Source organism: Branchiostoma lanceolatum, chromosome 12 (assembly GCF_035083965.1).
Source record: "Branchiostoma lanceolatum isolate klBraLanc5 chromosome 12, klBraLanc5.hap2, whole genome shotgun sequence".
NCBI lineage: Eukaryota > Metazoa > Chordata > Leptocardii > Amphioxiformes > Branchiostomatidae > Branchiostoma > Branchiostoma lanceolatum.
In genome coordinates, this window is record NC_089733.1 from 9,418,024 (window position 1) to 9,439,869 (window position 21,846).

At 41.4% G+C, this 21,846-nt stretch overlaps 3 protein-coding genes across 4 annotated transcripts; all 3 read right to left on the minus strand.

Annotated features, from left to right (window-relative positions):
* Positions 1–202: 202 nt before the first annotated feature.
* Positions 203–20,598, minus strand: LOC136445619 (cytochrome P450 2D4-like). Of its 2 annotated transcripts, none has more exons than XM_066443737.1 (7): positions 20,374–20,598; positions 5,330–5,543; positions 3,658–4,202; positions 2,878–2,976; positions 1,942–2,136; positions 1,376–1,502; positions 203–865 (listed from the first exon to the last, which is right to left on the minus strand). In XM_066443737.1, the coding sequence occupies exons 1-7, from the start codon at positions 20,545–20,547 to the stop codon at positions 675–677; spliced, it is 1,545 nt and encodes a 514-aa protein (XP_066299834.1). In that variant the 5' UTR covers positions 20,548–20,598; the 3' UTR covers positions 203–674. The 2 variants fall into 2 exon arrangements, with proteins under 2 accessions (XP_066299834.1, XP_066299833.1); XM_066443736.1 differs by lacking the exon at positions 20,374–20,598 and adding an exon at positions 7,473–7,754.
* LOC136446538 (cytochrome P450 2D1-like) lies at positions 12,399–14,309 on the minus strand. Its single transcript, XM_066444939.1, has 2 exons — positions 14,188–14,309; positions 12,399–12,754 (listed from the first exon to the last, which is right to left on the minus strand). Exons 1-2 carry the CDS (start codon positions 14,291–14,293, stop codon positions 12,564–12,566), a joined length of 297 nt encoding a protein of 98 aa, XP_066301036.1. The 5' UTR covers positions 14,294–14,309; the 3' UTR covers positions 12,399–12,563.
* On the minus strand, positions 14,897–18,395 carry LOC136446361 (cytochrome P450 2B5-like). Its single transcript, XM_066444703.1, has 5 exons — positions 18,215–18,395; positions 16,308–16,858; positions 15,648–15,746; positions 15,039–15,233; positions 14,897–14,902 (listed from the first exon to the last, which is right to left on the minus strand). The coding sequence occupies exons 1-5, from the start codon at positions 18,393–18,395 to the stop codon at positions 14,897–14,899; spliced, it is 1,032 nt and encodes a 343-aa protein (XP_066300800.1).
* Positions 20,599–21,846: the final 1,248 nt, after the last annotated feature.

Here is a 21,846-nt window from a genome sequence, read left to right on the forward strand (position 1 = left end):
ACGGTTTGATTGAATGTTGGTTAGTTGGTGTATAATGTAGCTCATGGCTTTATACATTATGTTTCTCGTAACACAACACATGTAGCAAAAGTTAGGAATCACTTTCTTCTTTAGGATGGGTGATGGGCAATGGGCAACAAAGGGGATAGTGCAATACATTTGTATCATAACCAGTGGAATTACAAATATATGAAAATCCATAGTATGGATTTTCATATATTTGTAATTCCACTGGTTGTACAACAATGTCCCATTATTTAGATCAGTGAAATTGTTAATAAAACGGATTAAGGTGAAACTACAAGTCTCCGACTTTACATCTCTGGTTAAATAATTAATGACCTATTTGGATTGAAAAAAATATGAACAGCCATTTTCCAAAGTGAAATTGACAACGGCCGCACTCGACACTATCATGGCAGCGTTGCAGATAAATCTCATTTATTGGATTGCAATACATATTTAACTATACATTGGTATATAGCTTCGATACGTGAGAGCAATAAAAAAATGTATCAAAAACAGATCAATTCCATTTGTGCTTCTCAAAGTTATGATTGCTCAAAAGTTATGGGTATGCAGCGAATCTGTTCTGAAAATCATGAGTTTTCCTATTCAAGATTTGTAACTGTTTTTCTCGTCCTATCTGTATTTCATTGACATTTCTGTGCAAGCTATCCACGTGGAATGGCGCACAGTTCAAAAGGGAAAGGCACATTGATGATGGTACCACCGGCATAACTTCCCACCATGGAAGGCTTAGGTGCGCCCTCTGGCAGATGGAAGGTGAAACGCTGCATCAGGGAGACGAACAACATGAAGAGCTCCATCTTGGCCAGCTGTTCACCAAGACATACCCGGTGGCCTGGAGAAAGCAGGGTAAACAATAATGGTAAACAGAACTGTGATGTTTCCATCCTATGTCGTCACAAGCTCAACAAACGACTTTTTCGTTTTTCTTCCCTGTTCTGTACCTACCAAAGGGACAATCATTGAACATTGCGGCACCAAAGATACTTATGTATGCATAATTTGGGGTTAAATGGCCCAGAAAAGTTTGCTGTGTTCACTTTTTAACACCCTTCTCCGAAATATCCGAAGGCAAAAACGAGGCGTCCATAACAGACTTATGATGTGCTGTTTTACTTTTAGCGTGATTTAGTCAGGCAATCAGAAAACTGGTACTGATCAGAAAACTGCCGAAAAAGGCAATCCACGAAGTCCGCTGCTGCTTTGGAGACTACCTGTTCCTCACCATTTACTTTCGTTTTTTCTAAAAACAATCTTAATGCGCACATGGATACTGTCCATTCCACGGATGTTGTATGGTCTTAAAGTAATGGTAGATAGACACAAAATTCCCGCGTTGGCTCACCGATGCCAAACGGGATGAGCGCCTCGTGTTTGACGAAGGTTCCGTCTGGATCCAGGAAACGTTCCGGTTGGAACTGGTTCGGCTCCGGGAACAGTTGAGGGTCCATGTGCACGGACCACAGGTTGACCTGTAACACAGGTATATACATTACATATGGATGGATGTGGATGAATAATGAATAACTGTTCGACTATATGAATTGAATGATATCTCGATGAGTGAGTGAGTAAATGAATGAATGAATGAATGAATGCATGAATGAGTGTACGAATGAATTAGGGACAGAAAAACTGTGAGAAAAGAGACAGGAATAGACATGACTAGACTGGTGCAAAATGCAGATGGATGGATGAATTGATGAATCCAGAGATAAAGGGAGACAGAGGGAGGAATAGAGGGATGCAAGGGCAGACAGATAAAGGGGTACATAGACATGAGTAGTTAGATGCAGATTGCAGATGTAGATAGATATATTGAATAGATAAAAGACGGATACTAATAGCTGGGTTGATAGACAGATCAATCTTTAGATAGAAGGAATCAAAAACATGAATAATTTTTCATACCAAAATCCTGGTTCCTTGAGGGATGTTGTAGCCATTGAGGGTAGTGTCCCTGGATGTTGCGTGCGGAACACTGAGGGGCCCGATGGGTTTAATTCGCTGGACTTCCGCTAGGGTCGCTGTTGTGTAGGGCAGGAGGTTCTGCTGTGCGTAGGACGGCAGGCTCTGCCCCAGCACCGAGTCTATCTCCTGATGAACCTGTTGCCAGATAAGCTTTTATTATGTGTTGGACGTTACGTTCTAGCGCCAAAAATAGTTATTCAAGCAACTGGATAAAATTTTGAGACAGTCATGCGTTTCAGACAGCATCCACTGTCTTTCGTCAGTGACTAAAGATAGGACTGGAAAACCAGGATTTATACCAAAACTCTGAATAGATATGTTAATGATGTTAAGACAATTTAGGATGTCTTGACGTAGCCTTAGTCACTGACGAAAGACAGCGGATGCTGTCTGAAACGTCTGACTGTTTCAAAATTCTATCCAGTTGCTTGAGTAACTATTTTTGGTGTATCTTACTACCTGGATGTCTAACCTTCATCAACGTTACGTACTACAGTCCACCAGTTTGCTGGGTGAAAGTGAAGAATATTTTGAACAATTGATTTCTCTCCTTCTCATTGCCTGCACTTTTCCTCTGTATATCTAAAGGCATGAAGTGCTCCTCAAGATACTAGAGCAACAGGTTGGATTTGTAAGCAGTGGGGTCAGCGGGGTCAATCTTAAATCCACAGACATCCTAGACGGCGAACCCCACTTATGAGGGAATGTACAATCCCACCATCAACAGGAAAGGAGGTCTACGCGTGGAACTTTCCAGCACCTGGGTCCTGTCCTACAACCACTGCGAGACCCTGTACTCGAACAACATGAACTACTTGACTTTCAACAATTCCAAAATTTACGATTTAATGTTTCTACAAGTTATCAGAAACCTGCCTTTTCCTGGATTTCTGGGTTGATCATCATGTACAGCAGGGCCCAGCGAATGGTGGTGGCGGTGGTCTCGGTACCGGCCATGAACAAGTCTATCAGCACCTGGGGATGTAAAGCGTTCTTTCCAGTTTCTTCTGCATATTGTTACCTTCGTCAGAAGGTTATGTTTTCGGGTTTGCCATGGTGCAGTTGCTGTGGATACATGTGTGTTTGATGAGGCTGTGGATGGATGGTCATGGTGTTTGGTAGGTGGGTAGGTGTCGGTGAGACGAAGGTCAAGATTGAGAATGGTACTGCAGCGGAACTTGTTTTATGTGTGCTTGTATGTGGCCAGCATAACTCGAGAGGCTGTGGATGAATCCTCATGATATCTGGTAGGTGTGTAGGGGATAGGAATACGAAGGTCAAGATCTTTCGGTACTGCAGTGGAACTGCAAAGTATCTGTGACATAATTATGTAATTGGGAGAAATTCCAATAGACATCAATTGAAAAAATTAATGAGAAAATACCATCATTCCGTTTTGGTAAATGATCGGAATTTCATTCTTACGACATTTGAAAGCTAAGGTGGACATTATTAGACATAAAACATGCAAGCCAGGGTCTGATTTACATGATTCATGAAGAACTACTACAACAGCCTTGTTTGCTAAGATAAGACTTTCATACTTTGAACATATTTGTTATTTGTAGAGAGGACGATCAACAGATTTATTTATGCAAATTATCATATTTGCATAATCAACGAGAAACATTCATGAGGGTTCATTCATTCACGAACCTCCTGTAACTGCTTGTCTGTGAAGTTCTCCCGAGCTTGTTCGTCCTCAGCCCGCTGCTGCTCGAGGAGAAAGGCGTCGATGAAGTCCCGGATGTCGTTTGGGTCAAAGGTCTGCCTGTGCTTCTCTATCTGTTCACCGCAGAAATCTTGGAGAGTCTGAAACATTTTCACCACCTTTTCTCCCTTTGATGTCAATCGGAGGTGCCGAAACGCGGGGAGTATAATTGCAAGCCGATCAACGATTGTAGCTTTTGCTTCGACTGTGGTGTTTAACAGTCGAATCAGTCGCAGAAAATCAGGGTCGCCGTATTCAAATCGGTCCCCAAAGACAATTGAGCAAATGATGTTAGAAACAGCATTTTGCATCGTGATTTTTAAATCAAACGGCTGCCCATTTTGGGACAGAACTTCCTGAACCAGCGCGTTGGCTTCTTCGTTGACCTTGCCCTCCAAACTCCGCTTGCCGACGCCGAAGTCCCGGAGAGTCATCATGGCGAATTTGCGCTGATGTTTCCAGTGTGGTCCGTAGGCTGCCATCAGGACACCTTGAAATAAACAATGCAGTTTTCAAATTGACATTGTTTCCAATGAAAAATGCTGTGTCACTGACTTGTCCTTTTTCTTCTTCAGGACAGCTGACCCACTACAGCAGACACCTGACTTGTCATACATAAAAGTGTTGCCAGCAATGTAGTAGTCTCAACATGGCTAAGATTGTAAATAGAAATTATAACGTTTATGTTGTCACAAAATTTGTGAAACAAAACATCGACCATGTGAATCGCCATACATTTTGTGGCGCATGTATGCTAATGGCAATACGGACGAAGTCACTTAATTGCACCTCGGATAAACGCACCTTCCATTTAATTGCACCGAAACCCAATATCCAAAACCGGTCCCCATTCACTGCATTGTTAGTGACTCCGCATATCTGCACCGCGCATGGTCACCAATGCCGGATAACTGCACCAATTTTTTTCAAACATCATCGACAAGTTAACTGAAAAGGTGCGCTAAAATCGGCAAACGCGGTACAAATGAGCGGATACCTGCCGGTGTAAAGGCGCAATACCGCCAATATGTTTAAAACTGTTTTGAGTAACAAAAGAAGGCGGTCTCCATTGACAGTTACGTTGATAGGAATCGTATGGGAGGTCCCGGGCGGGTCACCCGTAATCAGTAACCAAGTTTTAGTTTAAATTCCTAGTTTCATGGCGGTAGATGATTTACGTAAATCGACAACTGCACTCTACGTAATGTAACACAGAAACTGTTATCCCATCAGTGGCATAACGATGTTTCAGAATGCCTCCCATGTAACATTACGTGTGATGTAATGCGGTAGATCGCATGGAAAAATGAAAGAATACAAAATCAAAACAGGTTCGTAGTCATTTCTTTATTTTCAGCAAAGGGTCAATGAATAAAGTTAATAACTGAATGATTTCGTCTGTTTTCTTTGTGTTAGTGTTTCTGACTAACAATACACCCCCTCGCCCATGGTGGTGCGGTTCAGATGGGCATTTCGCATGATTGCACCAGCCGGATAATTGCACCAAAAACGCTGACAAATGGGTGGTGTATATAAACGGAAAAGTGGAATATTGTACAGTACTACAATACTAGTAGTACACATATAAGATGTCTTCAATATGGGACGTTAAGTTACCTTTAGCTGTATCTTTTGTAGTTCCATCCCCGCGTATATCTGCCACAAATGGTGGTATTTTGCGACTGGAGAAATCTTCAGCTCTCTTGACCAGGGCGGTCCGGATAGTCTCGTACCCAGTAAGGACGATGGCAGGAACCCGTCCGGTCCAGATGGTCATGACGTCACCATACTGTTTGGACAGCTCCGTTAAAGTGGCGGGAGTAAAGGCAGACTGAAAATAAAATGAAAAAAAATTGATGAAAAATTCAACAAGGTATTTCCGTACCCAAAGTAAATCACTTGCCAACAGGCTTTCGATCAGTTCTCTGATCCTTCTCAAGTTGAAATGACCCGAAGCCTACGTCACGTGACCGAACGAAAGTGTGACGTCAGCAACGGGTCAAAGGTGCCTGGCAGCTGGTATCGCCCCCCGTCTCTGTTGAGGAATGGTCGATGGGTCCTCATTTCAAATGGAGAAGGATTAAAGGAATGATCGCAAGCCTGTTGGTAAGAGCTTTACTTTATGTTTGGAAAGAGCGATTTCCTTTGTTTATCATGTCGATTACTGTCACAAATGGACCTTCAATCGAAAAAAGAATCACACACGTGTATTTGTATGTACAATGTAACATGTTTAAACTTGTGCACAAAATAACAGTTAGTAATTTGTAACCCAAGATCAATTCCCGAGGGAATAATGGAGGAATTTCATGAATGGTGTTGAAACTTCCATATTTTCAACTCGATCACAATTTCCATTATCTATTCCAGCCTTAAGGCGTCGAAAAATCTATCTATTGATTGGTTGGTTGGTTGATTGATTGATACATGTATGTTTAGTGCTCACACGGTTTCCAACTTGTCCTTTGGACTTTGGACCATTGCCATTCACGTCATCAGGAGGCAAATAATCGTTCGGTTACTGCTATGCATCCATGTCAGATATCAGATAGCATTCTGTTACATTTTGATTACAGAACATCAAAATGAAAAAAAGACCGTCTAGTACTTAATATACTAATCCAGTCGGACTCTGTCGGAATATTTCCTATCAAAATAGTTCATCTTCTGAGTCTGAACACATCAAAGAACAAGAGTTCGGAGACCTCATGTCTCCATGATATATATATTATGCAAATCAGGCCATCATTTACATAATTTATATTCAACCATGTTCACCTTCACATATTGACTTCCAAATGCCACAAGTAGAAACTTCCAGTTATCTACCAATATGAAATTACAGTATTTTCTCATTGATTATGCAAATTAGGCCCTCATTTGCATAACTTTTATCTATCAATGTTCATCTATTTCTCAGTTATGTATGTTGAATTTTTGAAAAGTCTTACCATTGAATGGAGTGGGTTTATAAAATTTCTCCATTGATTATGCAAAACTACATTCTGATTTGCATTATTACCATTTCATTATATCAAGCATCTCTCAAGCTATCCACATATCAAAAACAACTTTATAGGTTTGGTTGTATATTCCTTTGTGGTTTGACCACTAGCTGTCGGGCCCCTGGGGACTATTTGCCCCAGTTTGGGAACTAACAGGTGTAAGCTGTCACAACATGCATGAGCCCTATAATGGAAAACACTGTAAATATAGATTTTAATCATTAGCTATGCAAATTAAGTCCCAATTTGCATAATTTGCACTTCTCTGACTAAGCTACCTGCATACTGAATACTAGTATCATGGAAATCCCTCGTCCCTTTGTTAAGCTATTCTCTTTGGAAGATTTTGACAAAAACGCCCCTGCGGTTCCAGAGCAAGCCGCTAAGGGGGCTAAACCTACAGCAGTTCTTCCTTATATTACAAGCTATCTGTCACCAAAAAATAAAGACAATAGCACGTTCAGGTCATAAGATACAAAAAAGGAAGTTGTGCTGCAGTACCAACGTCACATACCAAGGGGCCCAAAATCGAGCTTGACCTTCGTCTTCCCAACACCGACCAACATACCAAATATCTTTCTTGACTTATGCTGACTACAAACATCCGGAAACACACACAGACATGCCCAAAACAGTATCTCCATTTTCATGGAGATATACTCGGGACAGTTTTCTGGCTTCGGGGCCCGGCCGGGACTACAACCCCTACGGGCACCGGCGTAATTGGGACCGTGGCATTACTCGATCGTGCTCACCATAGCTAACATGGGGAGGTTTCCAACAATCGGCCAGCCCCTGGGTCCGGGCGGTAGGTTCCTGGGCCGCTGGAGATACAGATATGCCAGCAGACACACGCATGTAGCCAGCAGACATGTCGGGAGGTCGGCAAAGTGACGAGCAGCCGTCACGACGTTCAGTAAAACACTCATCTCTGTACTCCAAACTGCGTATAAACGTTACAGAAAAAGCCTTGAAAACGTTACGATTTACAAAACAGTAGGTGTCTGCCCTGTGCTGGGACTCCGCAATGGATACAGTTGGAACGTACCAAGGCCCCTTGAGAGGTGCGATGTAATAATTCCCAAAATGAGCATTCAACGCAAAGTCAATATTTTATAACGAAAAATGACTAATTCACACTACTTTAATATGGTCTACTCATGGTATGCCAATATTGTACGAATATGAAATTAGCAGCTAATTCTGAAATATAAGAAGACCCAAGTCCCCCTTTTCGTGTGTGGGTACGCCCGTACAATGAAGGTCAAAAATATACTCTTCTGACCATAAGGACGTTGAACCCTTGACGTCATCTAGGGTGAATGACCCTTCTACCATGTATACAACTGCATGCTGGTATATCATTGCGCTAACAAACAGCACATTGAGGCAAGGAGGGGAAATCTTTATAACGTAAGATCATCTGTATTTTGTCTGCAAGCTGTAAAAAGCAGACAGTGAAAGAAATTTTGAGGTAAACTCTGACAATACAATACATGTGTAACAGGCCACACGTTCACCGATAGCCAACGTTACTGGACGGTGCAACTACAGATATTTTTCTACTATCCAAAATCAACATATTTCAAATCTGGTTTCCACTGTATGATATGACGGTAGATGACTCTATGATATCTCCCTGTGACGTATATTTCTGCTGTCACGTTATACTGACGCACAAAGAGGCGACGTAGATACGAACAAAACTATCACCTTTTTAATCAAAAACGTATATCAGTCCCTTTATCTATAATATCTGTCTACTTACTGTCTCTCTATCTGTTTTGTCTGTAGTGTACATGTGTATGGTTTTATACCGCCTCCTGCATAATTTTCGTGTTGGTGCAACTGTTTATTTATTAGTCTATCATATAGAGCGTAACCAACAAAATGAAATGTTAATTTTTCATGATTCTTGCAATATGATTCGTGTTATCAAACAAGAGGGACATTCTATACAGATCTGATTCTACTCTATCATGTTGTTTACTAGTCCGGAAATTATTACATTCCTTCTGAGCTACTGAAGCTATTGTGTGGGAGCTACGTTGATCAAATAGCACGGATGTAGTACCTTGAGGTCATTGACCCTTGACTTGTACCATTGTCTGCTCTGAAAGCCGAATGACCTCTCAGTTATAGCCTCCGTTGCAGGCTTCTCCATAGCGATTTTTCAACTTATCGCGGCCAGATTCTTTTGCTGGGGGGCTGTATCTGCATGGGGACCGTATCTGCTGGGCCCCCGTATCTGCTTCACCTTGGGAGACTGTAACGGTCCCCCCAGCCAAAGAATCTGGCCCAGAAAAGTTGAAAAATCACAGTGGGGAAGCCTGCAACGGAGGCTAGATCGGTCACTTATAGATAACCATACAGTAATCATTGGTAATGGCAAAATTATAGCTTTGTAAGGCATCCATTCAATAACTCTTTTTATCAATTATGATATAGCGTTAGGTTGCAAATTATGTTATATTTTATTAGCTTGAAATAAAATTATAATCTTTTATACTGCTGAAAAATTAACGGCAAAATAAGCAGTTAAACCGGTAAGAGTATACAGCTGTACGTCGGCCGAAGGTTTGCCCATGCGTACACGTTTCTTGATTGAATATACATGTATATGAATATGAGCGCCAATCGTTGTTTAAGACAATAGAATTAGACATGAAATGTACAAAAATGTCAAAGCAGGACAACTTCATATACCTGATGTCATGTAACAACGAACATATAATGGACAAAGTATGTAGTCATGTTTCCAAATGTTTCAAAAAGAGAGAAGAAACTACTAGGTGATCAACATTAGTTTAGCCATAGTCCACAGTTTGTCTGTTTGTTAGTTTTCAATGTTAGAATTGAGCATTTTATCAATTCATGTTTTGCCTTATGCTTGTCATAGACCACGTGTGGTCATCTGTGCATTTAGCCAATCTGGGCAGGAATATGCAATAAAGACTAATAAAACAAATAAAAATTAAATATAATTGATCGAATTATCTAAACATGATGGTTATTCTGGCCTGTAGTTTATCCTTTACGATGTGGGATGTAGCACAATGATGTAAAGAAAGGGGATAGTGCAATGTATGCATATAGGTTTACATCCATTTGTAATATCACAGGATGGACAGCAATGTTCCACCATTTCATTTTGTGCAATGGTTTTAATCACTTAAACAGTTTCAGGTGGAAACTAGAGTTTCATGACTTTACAACTGTACCAAATTTAGTTCATCTATTAATTACAAAAAGAAAATGAAGTTCATTTTGTATTAGAGTGTACTTTATACAGGGACATACGTGATTATTTTATTGATGCCCTGAATTTAGATACACGATTTGAATAATTAGTAAACTTGAACTATTCGTATATAGAATAACATCCTCTGAAAACATTATACAACAAAAACTCTGAGAATTCGTACATACTTGTTTTAAGAGGAGGAAAGAGACATGTAAACAATACATTTAAAGATAGCATAACATTATAAGTTTGATTATTGTGTAATCGATAGATATAATATAGCATAGATTTAGTTGTTTTGTTTATCTGACTGTTTAAGAACGCTTCATGTAAGGATTCTCTACACTGAATACGTTTCATGTGATATTGAAACTACTATACTGTATCTAGCCCATGTGGGCAGGAACGTGCAAATGAAGATCATTGTCATCATTGCCATTGTCATCATTAATACTTTTGATGCCTAAGTACCTTACAACATTCCATACCTACATAGCTTGTACAGTGAATATGAAGCTCTAGCCAATCAAGATAAAGGGAATATTAAGTGTTTCCATATTGGTTAAATATACAAGTAATGTTTGATTTGCACAATGTATATCTTGGTATCTCATATAATGGAATGACTGTTGTATTTAGACTAAATGACAGAATGGTATTATGGTCGAAAATCATCAATGGCAACCTCTAAGGACTAATTCAATTTTAAATAGATTATGAATATCCTTAGCGTGCCAATTACGATTACAGCACTACAGAGGTCTAGCATATGCTTAATTACAATACATCTTTTACCAGGCATTGGTACATAAGTTCGGTACTTAAGAGTAATATAAATTGTATCATATAACACATCAATTCTTTACGTGGTCAGGAAGGATTAACAAAACCAAATATACAGAAGAGTATGGTATACCGAAATTCATTTTTGTTCTTTCACATCTTCTTCTTTGACTTTGAAATTGACTTCCACGACATAAGTATCCGTTTTGCAATTTACAGCATATATTTTTTTGGCCTAAGGCTATTGGCAGGATCATCCTGTCAGCAGTAGAAAAAATTGCACTGCTGACAGGATCATCCTGTATGCAGTAGAAAAAAATGCACTGCTGACTGTCAGCAGTGGAAAAATCTGCATTGCTGACAGGACGATCCTGTCAGCAGTAGAAAAAAATGCACTGCTGACAGGACGATCCTGTCAGCAGTAGAAATAATTGCATTGTCAGCAGTGCAGATTTTTCACTGCTGACAGGATCGTCCTGTCAGTAGCCAGTTCCTTTTGTTTATTTTGCGGCTGCTTTGTACGATTTACAGTATGGCCGAAAACTTTTTTGTGTGTTAGATTAGGACGCAAATTGATGGGCGCGTGGATGTCATCCAAATAATAGAATCAGCATGTCTATATGCGGGGGGAAGCGATTACACTGTATATAACCGAATATTGCATAGGATGGATACCAGGTTATTTAGGTACAGTTTACGTGTAACATGTCCTCGAGCTCATTAGATATAGCTGTTTCTTTTAGGTAGGAGACGCAACAGTTAGCGCCTAGTAAAAACAAGGGTTTAAACCATTCAAAATCCTTTTTCGGTGGGATCTTTGTGTGAAATCTGGGCAGTATAGCAGTGGCTGTGGTAGAATAGACTCTGTATTTGCTGAATTAGTTAAAATACTTAGTAAATGGTCTGTCTCTACCAGTGGGTTTTGGCACCCCCATGATATAGTGGAATGGTCTTCAACTGGGTGTTTGAAGCCTGTAGGACCTATCCAAGGGCTCTGATTGGAAGGGGTTTATCTACAAACTAGCCGTATAGAATTTGTCAGGAATGCATCTGATGACAGTTGACATAACTGGTTTAGCATTTGAGGGTAAGTTTTTGTAGTCTGATGTTTTGATTCCTGAGATAATGACACCTTGTTTTCTTCACTTCCCCATAGGGCTACATGCATTACTGGCATTTATTGTAACTGTTTAGTCTCCCCTTCACATCCTCGTTCACCAGGACCCTTCCGCTCCACGTTACATCGCTCGCAGAAAGGGCCCTGGTAACACGGGATGGCATCCATGGTTATTGCAGGTCGACGAGACTTGCTGATGAATAATTAATGAGCTAACCCTTATTTGGGACAAACGGCAGTTGTAGCTCATGAATACTTAATGAGCTAACCCTTATTTGGCACAAACGGCAGTTGTAGCTCATGAATAATTAATGAGCTAGCAGTAACACGTAACCTGATTGGTTGATAGCTTCCCAGCGTTCTTTGCGCGCTTGCTTCCGATGAGAGGAAGCAAACGGGTTTTAACCCCTCTGATTGGCTGAAGCTGTTTTGGTGGCGATATCGTAATAACCATGGATGCCATCCCGTGTTACCAGGGCCCTTTCTGCGAGCGATGTAACGTGGAGCGGAAGGGTCCTGGTTAACGAGGATGCCCCTTCACAGCGATACGCAGAAATTAGGGCATTGGAACTGCAGCTGGGGAAACCTGGAACAATGATGGGCAACCTAGCTTTTGGCTCTGTGCAACCTGATCGTAAAAAGTCTTTCGAACCCTCGGCTTACTCTTATACTGCCTGAATTTCATAAACATTTCTGTTGAAGCTATTCGCGTGGAATGGCGCACAATTCAAAGGGGAAAGGCGAATGGACAAAAGTAGCCGGCTCAAAGCGTCCCACCATGGAAGGCTCAGGTGCGCCCTCTGGCAGGTGGAAGGTGAAACGCTGCATCAGGGAGACGAACAACATGAAGAGCTCCATCTTGGCCAGCTGTTCACCAAGACATACCCTGTGGCCTGGAGAAGAAAAAAGGATTAATAGATAAAATAAGGATGGTATAAACAGAATGTAATGTCACAATACCCTTGGACAAATCTGGGCGACTCAAAGATTCACTTTTGTTACTCGTTCAATTCTCTCGGGCTTGTTTTGAAGAGAAATGCACCAAAGATGATAGTAACGTTATGCAGAATTTTGGGATCAAACGACCAAGTTTTTTTCCGGTTTTTTTTTACATGTAACGTAACATCACCTATTTACGTGCAGAACCTATTTACGTCCGGTTTGGCTCATGTCCACATGTCGCGGTGTATTATGCCAAAGCCTGTTCTCATGAGCAATAAAGAACGTCATAAGTATGATCCTTAGCCATCTCTCTCTATTATACAAAACAATTAAAAAGGTTTACGTCCAGCGACATAACAGAATAAAGTCCCTGAACCAGTAACAACAAGTTGCACGGAAGCGTCACGCATAACGTATTTCATATGTAATTCGACACCGCGTTCTTCATCATGTTTTTGGAACTTGCACGATAGCTAGTATCTGACGTTAAACCTTTCTTTGATATTCAGACTGTCCATGGTGATTCGAGGTTTTAAACTCTTACCAGATTTAGGAAGGTTTGATACAACCTAGCGAACCCCGCACCGGAGGCTAATTTTTGCACGGCAAAGCATGATTGCCATGCGTTTACCACGTAAACGCCACGTGCCGCGCATGTCGGGGAAATTCACAGATAAACGCTGTTTTCTTCCATCGCGTCAAGCAAGTGGCGGGACAGACATAGTGATTTTACTATCATTTGTCTGTAGACTACTTTGGACAGTTACTGTGCATTTTTTTCTGGTCTATGTTCTTCAAGCATAGCGCTAGAAGGGAAAAGATGAAGTGGACGATAATGGGTTACCCTAGCAGAATTCTTCGTCATATATCTCAGTATAAATACATGCTCGCACGGCGTTAAAAACTTACAGACCATGCATTTGCTTTTTAGAAGAGCTGATATTTCTGCATATGGGTTTAAATTTGGCTCTGTCCGCGCGGTTTTAAGATAAATACGTTTTGAATAAATCGGACGTTAATTGGTTATGTTACGTTACCATAGTCCATACCAAAGTGTTAATATTCACTAAGATTTCGTGTGGCGTCGTGTGGCGCAATCGGTAGGGTGATTTCCAGGGTGATTCGCCCAGAACCGAGAGGCCCCGGGTTTGAAACCACTGCTATGACCCGATGTTGTGCCCTTGGGAAAGGCACTTTGCAAGATTTTCCTCACTCCACCCAGGTGTGAATGGGTACCTGACTTCGGGGAAGCCGAATGGCAGCCGCCCTGACCCTTGCGACGGTTCCTAATGTATCTGTTGCCCATGCGTATTAAGTGATTGTAAACCCTGCAGCAATTCAGCACTGGCTGCCATTTCCAGACACATTTCTAGCGCTGACTCACCGATGCCAAACGGGATGAGCGCCTCGTGTTTGACGAAGTTCCCGTCATGATTCAGGAAACGTTCCGGTTGGAACTGGTTTGGCTCCGGGAACAACTGAGGGTCCATGTGTACGGACCACAGGTTGATCTGTAACACAGGTAACACATTAAATTGTAAACTCTGTTTAACATTGATCATGTAATCACACTTATTATATAGCGTTATCACACTTATTGTGTTTGCAACCCAAAATTTATTTTGTAATTCTTCTTTCATTTGTTTCATCAGGATTTATGGTAAAATATTGAATTTTGCTTTGTTAAATTTGCTTAGTTTCGGTTATGTGCAATTTTAAAAATCCTATTGTCTACTTTCGAGGGGAGGCCCACGAAAAGCCACAAAGGCCTCTGCCCCCCCCCCTGCATGTTTTTTCCTGTTTATCTTTGTCTTTGAATATTTCTATATGTGCGAATAAACAATAAACAACAAACATCACATAACAGATACATGGATGGATGGATCATTACGTGAGTGACTATATGAATGAACCGATGGCTGATTGAATGAATAACAGATGGACAAAAAAGACGGGTATAAACACGGATAGATGGATGCAAATGTAGATTGATGAAGCCACAGAGAAATGGATACACGGGAGGAATGGAGGAAGCGTACATGGATGGAGACAGATTCGAACAGAACATCAGACTAAAGACGAATGCATTCAATTCAATTCTTTATCAATATACAAAAAAAAAACAGACACTCGAAAGGTGAATGGCGTTGATATCTACAAATTGATGAATTGGTGGATTTGTGAATGTATAGGCAGAAGAAATATTAGTGTAACCATTATTTTGCTAAATCTTACAAAAATCCTGGCTTCTTGAGGGATGTTGTACCCATTGAGGGTGGTGTCCCTGGATGCTGCGTGGGGAATACTGAGGGGTGCGATGGGTTTAATTCGCTGGACTTCCGCTAGGGTCGCTGCTGTGTAGGGCAGCAGGCTCCGCTGTGCGTAGGACGGCAGGCTCTGCCCCAGCACCGAGTCTATCTCCTGATGGACCTGTTGTCAGATAAGCTGTTATTGGACTTGTTATTGGTTGTTTAACATCACGTGACGTGTCCGCCATGTTGGGTGGATGAAATCGAAGAAAAAGTACTATGACGAGACCTGTCTGAGTGCATTACGCATGCGCCGAAATGAACAAAAAAAATGATCACGATCTCGAGTAACGACTTCAAGCCAAATGATATGTTGTCTTTTATAGACGTTTTTATTGTTTTTTTTATATAACAAACAGAAAACAACAGAAAAACAAACTGTATGGCACATAAGTCAAATTAACAGTCACTAAATAACGAATGCACCATAATCTTTACAAAACCGCCTTTAAAGCAAATAAACAATAATACACAATTTATCTGAACAATTCATGATACGTTATTTATGCTTGACTTAAAGTAATGAGAGACCTGCCTTTTCCTGGATTTCTGGGTTTACAATCATGTACAGCAGGACCCAGTCAATGGTGGTGGCGGTGGTCTCGGTTCCTGCCATGAACAAGTCTATCAGCACCTGGGGCGTAAAACGTTCTTCAGTTTCCACTGCAGATTTTTTACTTTATAAAAGCCGAAAAAAACATGTTTCCGCAGTCATGCATCCATAATCTATTCATTCGTCGCCAAGAAGGTTATGTTTTGCCGAGTGTGTACGTGTGTGTATGTGTGTGTGCATGTGTGTGTGTATGTGTATGTATGTGTGAACCGTGACGATACGTCGAGAATGCCTGGGTGGATTGTGTGGATATTTGGTCTGTCAGTAGGTCTTTATGAAATCTCGAAACAGTTAGGTTTTGGGCCCCTTTATTTGCATAATTCATGAGAAAAGTTTACAAATCCGCTATATATGATGCATGATAAGACTCTCTAACATGTGGCACCTAACACCTGTCAGTTGACATAATGGGGCAAATATTCCCCTGCTGGAAGGCCTGTCCCCAGGGGCCCTACAGCTAGTGGTCAAAACACAAAGGGATGGCTAGAACTTGTATACAACTTGTTTTTGATATATGGATAGCTTAAGCCAGTGATGCTTGATATAATGAGATGGCAATTATGCAAATACAATTTCACGCACCTCCTGTAGCTGCTTGTCCGTGAAGTTCTCCCGAGCTTGTTCGTCCTCAGCCCGCTGCTGCTCGAGGAGAAAGGCGTCGATGAAGTCCCGGATGTCGTTTGGGTCAAAGGTCTGCCTGTGCTTCTCTATCTGTTCACCGCAGAAATCTTGGAGAGCCTGAAACATTTTTACAGTCTTTTCTTCCATTGATGCTCCGCTGAATCGGAGGCGTCGAAACCCGGGGTGTATCAATGGTAGAACGTCACCGACTGTAGGCTTTGCGTTAACCGCGGAGTTCAACAGGTGAATCAGTCGCAGAAAATCAGGGTCGCCGTATTCAGATCGGTCCCCAAGGGCGATCGAGCAAATGATGTTACCAATACAGTTTTCCATCATGATTTTGAAATCAAACGGCTGCCCATTTTGGGACAGAACTTCCTGAATCAGCGCGTTGGCTTCTTCGTTGACCTTGCCCTCCAAACTCCGCTTGCCGACGCCGAAGTCCCGGAGAGTCATCATGGCGAATTTGCGCTGATGTTTCCAGTGTGGTCCGTAGGCAGCAAACATGACACCTTAAAGTGAAAGATTCTTTTTTATGACAATTACAAAAATCCATCTTGTCTCGAATACAAAAATATCTTAAGGCCATATTGATTTGATAATATGGATGACATCCTTCGGGAACCCCAAAAATGATGCGAGCGTGCGAATAGAAAATAGGTTGCCAAATAAAGTTGCCTTCATTATGAAATCTACTTGGTCAGGAAGAATTAACAAAACTTTTAAGTTAAAACACACGGAGTATGGTTTACTGAATAATAGATTCTTCAATCTGGTTCTTTCACATCTTCATCTTTGACTTTGGAATCGACTTTGGCATTCTACGACATTTAATAGCATCTATTTTCCGTAACATTTGTGTGTGTGTGTGTGCAACTTACAACATATATTTTCTCATTTTTCAGCTGCTTTATATGATTTACAGTATGCCGAAAACGTTTTTTTTTTAAACGGACGAAAATTGATGCGCGCGCAGATGTCAACCGTATAATCAAATCAACATGACTGTTACATGGCCTTTGGCTTCTTCAGGCCAACTGACCTTCTACAGCAGGCACGTGACTTGTCATACAGAAAAGTGACTTCAGTAATAATGTTCACCTTGTTGTATCATTACAGCCAGTAGGTACCCATCTCAGTAATGATGCTATTGTAACATCTTCCGATGGATACCTTCCCGGGATTCGAACCGGGGTCTCCCAGTTACCAAGCAACTAATTGGAACCAGTAGCTCAACTTTGAAGCCACTCCCAATTGAGCAATGAAGGAATTTAGAACATGTCGATTTTGGACCGTGTAAACAGAAATTTAGAGCACTCAAGTACACCCCGACCAATCGAGCCACGCGAATCGCATTGAAACTCAGATTCGTATCAGCCATTTCCCGACAAATCGCTTTCTAACATGCGTTAACGACTACATCTGACCAAACAAACTCGCCAGTGAGATGGTGGAAGGTGTCAGCTTCTAAAATACGTTTTCAGATTGACAATTTTGGCACTTTGGAAGTGATTGAATCCGCCCGCGATTTAACTTCTAGTTTAATCTATTTACTACTTTTCTCTAAACGTTAAATCGCGGGCGGATTCAATCACTTCCAAAGTGCCCAAATTGTCAATCTGAAAACGTCTTTTGGAAGCTGACACCTTCCACCATCTCACTGGCGAGTTTGTTTGGTCAGATGTAGTCGTTAACGCAAGTTAGAAAGCGATTTGTCGGGAAATGGCTGATACGATTCACGTGGTTCGATAGGTCGGGGTGAAGTACCCTTTTACCAGACTCACGTATCTTCAGTCTCAGGGGCCTTCACCTTTGACACTGCACATGCGCACTCGAATCTACGAATGGGCCTATATTGGAGGACTTACCGTCAGCTGTCCTCCCATCTCCACGCACTGCTGCCGAGAATGAATAGAGTTTGCGACTGGAGAAATCTTCAGCTCTCTTGACCAGGGCGGTTCGGATAGTCTCGTACCCAGTCAGGATGATGTTAGGAACCCGGCCGCTCCAGATTGTCATGACGTCACCATACTGTTTGGACAGCCTCATGAAAGTGGCGGGAAGAAAGGTGGACTGGAAATAAAATGAGATATAAAAGGGTGTCATGGTACAGACCAACAGTTTAGGCCATGTTGATTTGATTATATGGATGACATCCTCTGGGGACCCCAAAACTGGTGCGAGCGTGCGAATAAAAAAAGTTTGGCAAAAAAAGGTTGCCTTTATTATGAAATCTACGTGGTCAGAAAGGTTGAACAAAACTAAACACACAGAATATTGTATATCGAAATATAGATTCTTCATTTATGTTATTTCAAAACTATTTCTTTGACTTTACTTTGGCATTCTACGACATTAGTATCCGTTTTCCGATGTATTTTTTGTGTGTGCAATTTACAGCATGTGTTTTCTCATTTTGCAGCTACTTTTTACGATTTACAGTATGGCCGAAAAGTTCTTTTTTTGGAAACGGACGAAAATTGATACACGCGCGGATGTCATCCATATAATCAAATCAACAGCTCAGACCACAGGATCGTAATCAAGTCTTGCTATCTAATACATACAGTACATGGTATTCATATAAGAAAGAGGCCAAAAGTCATCTACCTGAGTTTTAGTCCATGAAAAACTTACATTGGCAGAAGTGTCTGATCTCTAAAATGTTAATTTAGAGCATAATTTCACCTTTTTTTTTAAATTTGGGTGTGATTTCCGTGATTTGTATTGATTTCTGGAAACTTTTCAAGTAGCGATGTGTTTTTTTGTGCTTTGTTACGTTCTGATGCTGTCAGCATTCAGGCGTTTCATGTTTGGCGCGAACCTTTCGCTGAGTTCGTCCCAGTTCAAGATATACTCTATATAAACCGCTTGTAGAATCTGTAGCACCGCGAAAATCCGTATTGCTGTTATTAAAAAAGGAACAATGAGGGGTAATTAAGAGCACCATATTTCATTGGTGGTCCTTGTTCAAGTGAATCTTCCTCGCGGCCGTAGGACCGGCGGCAGTTTTTTTGACACGGAAAATGTTCTTAGAGAATTACGGGGGGCGTGCCGCACTGTGAGAGTGGCCCGGCGTGAGTATGATGTTTTTGAGACGTGCCACGCTCAGCCCCCGGCCATGGACTGCTAACAATGCGTAAAGGAGAACTCCGTAGGTTTCCTTCTTATCAAAACAAGGCTGCTGTTCTAAGATCCCTGTACTACTGTTGACGGTAATCAATTAGCCTCCAGTTTTGATTTTGTTAGGACGCAGTAGCATTTTGATACTCAGAGGCAAATCATTGTTGAGGAAGGTACGTTTAATGCGTCCACTTCAACGCCGAGAAGTGCCAGCGTGGGATCTTTCCCACCACGCCCGCAGCTTCAGTGGAAAACACAAAATGGCCGTGCGCATTTCTCAATTTTTTTTTACCGACTTCGCGGCAAAATGTGTCAAAGTGGACGGCCTGTGCAAGGAGGTTAAATATACATATACATGTATATTTAACCTCCTTTTTTTATTGGCCTGTGTCAGAGTCCAGGCCGTCCAAAGTGAGATTTGGCCTCATTTGACGGGCGAGCGCCCCTCTGGCGGATTCTACGAAAAAAAAATCACAAGCCCATCTTTAGACATTTAAATACTTATACAAATAGGTTCTGAAGGGGATAATTTTTTCCCAGCCCCCCCCCCTGCCATTTTTTCCCCTAGGCCCTCCCCCCAGGTCAAAATATTTTTCCTAGGCCCCTTGACTCCCCTTACCTGTTTTTTTTTTAAATCTTACTGGACCCGCGGCACGTCGGCGACCAGGTAATTTGACAAAACTTCAATGAATTTCATCGATAAGCAACGAATCTTTTTACGCTTTGTGTGTTTTATTGCCATTTGTATGTGCACGGTTCGCATGATCTTCCCATGATAAAGTCAACAGTAACACAAATCCAGCTAAGGACGCAGCGACGCCGCCGACGTGCCGTAGCTTCAGCTTTAACTTCAGCCTTTTCGTCTCACAAAAGAGGCTGGTGGAGAATAGTTTGTCGTGCTCACCTTAGCTAAGATGGGGAGGTTCCCAACAAGCGGCCAGCCCCTAGGCCCGGGCGGTAGGTTTCTGTGCCGCTGGAGATACAGATATGTCAGCAGACACACGCATGTAGCCACCAGACATGTCGGGAGGTCGGCAAAGTGACGGGCAGCCGTCACGACGTCCAGCAAAACACTCATCTCTGTACTCCAAACTGCGCAACGTTACTGAAAAAGTCGTGAAAACGTTACGGTTTACAAAATAGCTTGCCCTGCACAGGTTCACCCTCTCATCGGATGATGTAACTGTCGGACGGCAAGAGAGGAACCACTGCCTGGGATGCCTTATCAAATATGATTGGAACGAACCAAAGCACCTTGACAGGGGGGATCCGATACCAAGTGAAGTAACAACGCAACGGAAAGTCGAAGTTTGTTTTTCCAGATGCATGGTTTACTGTCACTAGAGTTCCACGACGTCATACCTTCGACAAATCATTTTAACCTTTATGAATGACGTATTATGAGTGTTTCTTATTTGCATAGATTTTTTAAGGTGTTCATTTACATAAATCATGAGTTGATCCTCTTCGCCACCCAAATAACAGAAGTTGTACGAGGTATGGCAGTCTTATCTTAATAAAGAAGGCTATTCTAGCATTTTATCAATTTTTTTAAGTAGGTCCTCATTAGCATAATTCATATTCAACGATGTTCACATTCACATAACTTCAAAATGCCGTATGGAATTTATTTATTTATTGGAAGTGTAACAAGACACTACACGGTCTCTCAGGCAGCATGGCTGATTTCGAGAGCCAACATTTACAGGGACAAAACACAAATATATAAATAAAAAATTGCACTTAACTAAGTTATAATACAGATTAACTTAACATTAAAATTAGTCATACAACTCAGTTACACATCATTAAATGTCCTTAAAATACTTAAATACAGACTATTGATAATTGAATGAAAAGGATTTGTACGTAAATTTGTTCGGAGGTCGGAGTTCAGGATATAGGTGTAAGATGTTTCAGGACTGTCTCACAACACTAGGACATGTTTAGCCAACACAAGCTAGGAGGAACGGGTGGAAGTGTCAACAGAGTACATAGAAAAAATAGATGATCCGAAATACTTGGAGTTGTCTAATTTAGTTAAGAACGATTTCAATTTTGTCCACGGACTAACTGTACCTAGAATCGGTTCGTTGAGATGATGTAAGTGTGGAAGGAGTCTGAAAGCCTTTTGTTTAAGGTGGAATCATTGTCTGGAGACCCGTTGAGGAGGAATTGCCGTCATTTACCATTATGGAATAATAATAGTTTTTCATCAATAATGGAAATAAGGTCTTGTATATCTTTTATCTATCAACATTCGTCTCTGCTGCAGTACCATAGAAAGCTGATAAGTCCATGGTCGAAGTTGTTCCCCTTTCTCCCGATGTTATATCACAGATCCCTTTTCTCCCGATGTCCCATATTATATCACAGA

Bases quoted from the DNA above. Each gene is read 5' to 3' on its own strand.
- LOC136446361 (XM_066444703.1), bottom strand. From the start codon at position 18,395: ATGAGGCTGTCCAAACAGTATGGTGACGTCATGACAATCTGGAGCGGC. The intron at 16,859-18,214 runs GTAAGTCCTCCA...TTTCACTTTAAG, and splicing joins AGATGGGAGGACAGCTGACG to GTGTCATGTTTGCTGCCTAC. The intron at 15,747-16,307 runs GTGCGTGAAATT...TTTACGCCCCAG, and splicing joins CGGACAAGCAGCTACAGGAG to GTGCTGATAGACTTGTTCAT.
- LOC136445619 (XM_066443737.1), bottom strand. From the start codon at position 20,547: ATGAGTGTTTTGCTGGACGTCGTGACGGCTGCCCGTCACTTTGCCGAC. The intron at 4,203-5,329 runs GTAACTTAACGT...GTTTATTTCAAG, and splicing joins TACAAAAGATACAGCTAAAG to GTGTCCTGATGGCAGCCTAC. The intron at 2,977-3,657 runs GTTCGTGAATGA...TTACATCCCCAG, and splicing joins CAGACAAGCAGTTACAGGAG to GTGCTGATAGACTTGTTCAT.
- LOC136446538 (XM_066444939.1), bottom strand. From the start codon at position 14,293: ATGGACCCTCAGTTGTTCCCGGAGCCAAACCAGTTCCAACCGGAACGT. The intron at 12,755-14,187 runs GTGAGTCAGCGC...TTTCTTCTCCAG, and splicing joins GCTCATCCCGTTTGGCATCG to GCCACAGGGTATGTCTTGGT.